We start from the raw sequence: 4,271 nt of genomic DNA on the forward strand, positions 1-4,271 counted from the left end.
GGGAGGGTGGCGGCCGCCGGGGCGCGCGGGCCGTGTGTGCGCGCTCTGCCGCTCCGGGAGAAAGATGGCCCGGGAGGGAAAGTTGGGGTGACGCGTGCTGTCCCCGGACGCTTGCCAGGGGGCACGGAGGAAGGCAAGCCCGACAGAGCGGTGGCCACCCAGGCTGGGGGGCGCGCAATCTGGGCGACGCCACCGTCACCGCGCCCGCCCCCTCACTGCAGGTGGCCGCGGGGAGCTCCGAGTCTGGGTGGCCCGGGGCGCGGGCGGGCGCGCGCTGGGGATCCCGGCTGAGGGATGGGCTGCGCCCCCAGCATCCATGTCTCACAGAGCGGCGTGATCTACTGCCGGGACTCAGATGAGTCCAACTCGCCCCGCCAGACCAGCAGCCTGTCGCAGGGCCCCACGGCGCCCCTGCACGGCCTCTTCGTGCAGACCGACGCCGCCGACGCCATGCCCCCGAGCCGCGCGGCGGGACCCCCGGGTGCTGTCCGAGTCCGCAGGTCCCGGGCAGAACTGGGCAGTGGCAGCAGCACGGGGTCCTCGGGCCCCGCCGTGACCACCTGCCGGGGCCGGAGGCGCCACTGCTGCAGCAGCGCTGAGGCCGAGACCCAGACCAGCTACACCAGCGTCAAGGTAAATGCGAGCTGTTGGGGTGCTGTCCGTCGGGTCTGTACCGGGTAGGGGGCTCGTGCGGGAGTTGGGCGGTCGTTTGGGGGAGAGTGTTGCTAAGGAGGAGTTTACTTTTCATTTTTTGAGGGTGATGAAGGCCCATGGAATCGGGAAAAGGAAAAGATCCTGGAGCGTGCAGGGGACCAACCCTAGCTGGTCCTGGGGTGGGGACAGGTGGAGTGCAGCGCAGGGGAAAGCAGTTGGGGCGGCCTGTGGCCCAATGGATGTCACTGGAGGGATGGGCATGCATCGCCAAGAAGAGCATGCGAGTTTCTCTGAATGAAATCCTAGCGCTGATCTCGATCTGCATGTAGGTTCCGATTTTCACCTGCAAGTCAGCTTGGCTGGATGGAGCTCTCAGCGCCCTGGCCCAGTGCAGGGATTTGTGAATGAATCAGGCTGTTTATATTTGAAGAGCTATAGAAAGGGACTAGGGGAGTCAAGTGAAACCTGTTGTCCTTGTAGCGTTTCTCTGGGATGACTATATCCTGGACATAATGGAGAGAACACAGAGTTTGGAATGTCAGCCACTGTGGAGGGAGGTGGTTTTCAGTTCAGGGCAGCTACCTCAGAATGACGGTTCTGCACACTTACCTGCCACGGGGAATGAGCGTGTGAGGGTGTGGAACGGTTAGTCTCCAGATAGTTCTTGATGAGCATTTAGTCCAACAGTGTTCATCTGTATGTTTTCAAAGTACTATTACATCCAAGAGGAAACCATTGTGTCAGATGTAATCACTTAAGAGCAAATTGAAGATTAATGACACCTCTCATCGTGGAGAGGAAAAAAAAACACGCCTCTAAACTCTTAGTGTTTGATAGACACAGCTCTTACGTAGTCAGTCGATCACTAGGGACCATTCCATGATTCCTTGACAAAGACACAACTGTATATCTTGTAGTTAAAAATATGCTCAACAGTTGGCCCAGTGTGAGGAGGCTCTGGGTCTTCCCTGGATGAAGTGTATCCAAACTGGAGCAAAGGGAAGGAGAGTGGGCTTTCTTTTGACTGAGTTAATTTTTGTAAAATGGAATCTCATTTTGACACATAAAACTTAACCAGTGTTTACTAGTAGCTGTGATGTTTCTCTGGTAATAATTGGGAACACCTTTAACATAAACATACCATTAAATATGTACCTTCTATGACCAGGAATAAGTTTTATTTACTTTGAATATTAACAGTTTATCCAAAGAGTAGAGACCTGGATTCAATTAGACATTTATTTTTATATATGTCTAATTGAACACACACACACACACACACACACACACACACACACAGAGAGAGAGAGAGAGAGAGAGAGAGAGAGAGAGAGAGAGAGAGAGAGAGAGGCATGTGGTGGGCACCAAGTTTGCTTTTGTTTGTTGCTTTTTAGGTCTCCTGCCAGCAGTAACATAAAGTTAGCATTAGAAGAAATTTTAAGGTGTTACAACTGCTATTTTTAGCAACACCCTCCAGTTGGGATTGTGGAAGGGAATCTGAAGGCCTGAAGCAGTGGTTGAGAACGGTGACTGTTTGGGAACTTCGTGGTATTTCGTCCTGGTTGTTTAAGAGAAACCTAGGCATTCTTTTACCTTTCATAGTAGCAAGGGACTCATTTTTAGTAGCTGGCAACCCTGGCTACTTGGTGTTTGTTTAGTGAAAGGAAAAAAAAATAATGAATGAGACCATTTTTCTGTGTCTTAATGCTTTCCTCAAGAGGCTACTTAGAGCCCAAATGGAGTAAAAAACTGATGGGGAGAACGAGTTCTGATTATTAGCAGTTACTATAAACTCGAATAAATCTCATGCTACTTGACTTAAGTGTTAAAAGGCTTGACCTGGGAAGGAATTTTACTCACTTTATCAACAAGATGTCCAAATAAGAGCTTAATTCATTCCATGCCATTGCAAAGGATGTTGGAAAGGAGGGTGTCAATTCAGTGATTCAACATGGATCTGCATTCCATCAACCTCAGAAATTATACATTTGAAATTAGATCAGGTATATTTATACAAATGCTATAGAACTTCTTAGCACAGAATTACCCCCAAAATATTTAATAGTATCTCTTTGGCCTCTGACTAAAATTCTGTGGTCTTTTGAAGTCTGAAAGTTCACATGTCCTGTGCCCTTACATGGATGAGATGATTTCATAGAAAATTTTCCTTTTCCTTTTTAGAATAAAAATTCTTTTGCCTTATGAGTGTGTGAGAGTTGGCAGCCATGTGGCTCCTCCTCCCTTTCAGACTGCTTGGGTAGAAAAGGAAAGCCTTTGCCGTTTGGTCCTATTTACAGCAGTACTGGGTTTCAAGAGTTCCCCCCTTCCTCTTTCTACGTCAGTTATAAACACTATTATCTACTTGGCTTCTGGTATTCCCCTGAGAGCAAAAAAAGAAGTGTGTTTGATCTCTCTCTCTTTTTCTAGCAATCATTTATTTCATTAAGCTTTTAGAATGATGAAGCATTATGATGTCAAACATGATGTCAACAGGAACCTTCTTGAATACCTAATTGGCAAAAAAAGATTATAAGCATTAATAATTCATAGGCAGTGCAATGATATCACACGAGTTTCCATTTCTGGTAAGGAGTTTGTCTCTCAATTGCTGTAAAAATGCTCCTTCCTAGCAGTTCGTCTCCCTCGCTTGCCTTTTAAGATAGTACTCTAAGAGGAGCCTTCTGCAGGATGCTCGCTCCTGGTGTGCGCCAGTTCTGTCATTCCTGTTTGGAAATCTTCAGTGGAGACGACTGGCCTTCTCTTGGGGAGGAACTAGGAAGTCTTACCAATCGTTTCCCCTACCAGCTGTTGCTGCTGGGAGCATCCAGGACTGAACAGCTGGTCCTGGCACAGGCTTTACTGATGGTACACTCAACTTGCTCCATCCTCAGCACAGGTGAGCTGTAGTCTGGATACAGATGCAGTTGGTGTCCTCTGTGTTGATGGCTGGCACCATCACCACTCCCCCTTATACTGCCTACAGCATGCTCATTTATGCCTTCAGCTGGCATTTATGCCAACCTCTACTGTAGACGCTGGAGACTCAGAGAGCGTTCATAATATTTTTGTGCAAAGCCTATGCAAGAGGCTAAATCTCTTCCAAAGGGGTGTGCTTAAGCCAGTTATAGATGACTTCACGGCATTGCTCCATGGCATTCTAGAGTCAGTGAGGATAATGCTAAATTAAATAGTTATGTGACCTTACTGTAAACAATGAGATTTTATTAGGGGAGACTAGAGCTACTTTTTATTAGTAGTTTTCATCTTTCTAGTCTCCAGTCTCAGGTGGGAGTCACCTGGAGAGCTTGTTAAGGCGCACAGCGGCTTTGGGTCCCACCCCTGGAGTGTCTGATTTAATCGGTCTTGGGAGGGACCCTGGAGCTTGAAGTTTCAGGGTGTTTCTAAGAGATGTCTTGTTGCTGATCTGGGGGCCACACTTGGAGATCCCATGCTTTAAGTGACTTAAGTTGTTTTGTGGCCCAGATAAATCATGTGTGACCACCTATAGCCAGATGTTCTGTTGGATTGCTGTGGACACAGCCCTCTCCATCTATAGCCAGATGTTCTGTCTGATTGCTGTGGACACAGCCCTCTCCATCTATAGCCAGATGTTCTGT

At 48.2% G+C, this 4,271-nt stretch overlaps 1 protein-coding gene across 3 annotated transcripts in view; it reads left to right on the top strand.

Moving 5' to 3' along the window:
- Pde8b (phosphodiesterase 8B) overlaps positions 1-4,271 on the top strand; it is a 224,804-nt gene that overhangs the window by 28,388 nt on the left and 192,145 nt on the right. For 2 of the 3 annotated variants that reach the window (XM_005356471.2, XM_026783678.1), the window contains exon 1: positions 18-633. The exons of the other annotated variant lie outside the window; for it this stretch is intronic. In XM_005356471.2, the coding sequence (XP_005356528.1) occupies positions 295-633 (339 nt within the window). In that variant the 5' untranslated portion in view covers positions 18-294. Of the gene's footprint in view, positions 1-17; positions 634-4,271 lie in introns of those variants that run through there. 3 annotated transcript variants of the gene reach the window in all.

This window comes from Microtus ochrogaster, chromosome 19 (genome assembly GCF_000317375.1).
Source record: "Microtus ochrogaster isolate Prairie Vole_2 chromosome 19, MicOch1.0, whole genome shotgun sequence".
NCBI classification, from domain to species: Eukaryota; Metazoa; Chordata; class Mammalia; order Rodentia; family Cricetidae; genus Microtus; species Microtus ochrogaster.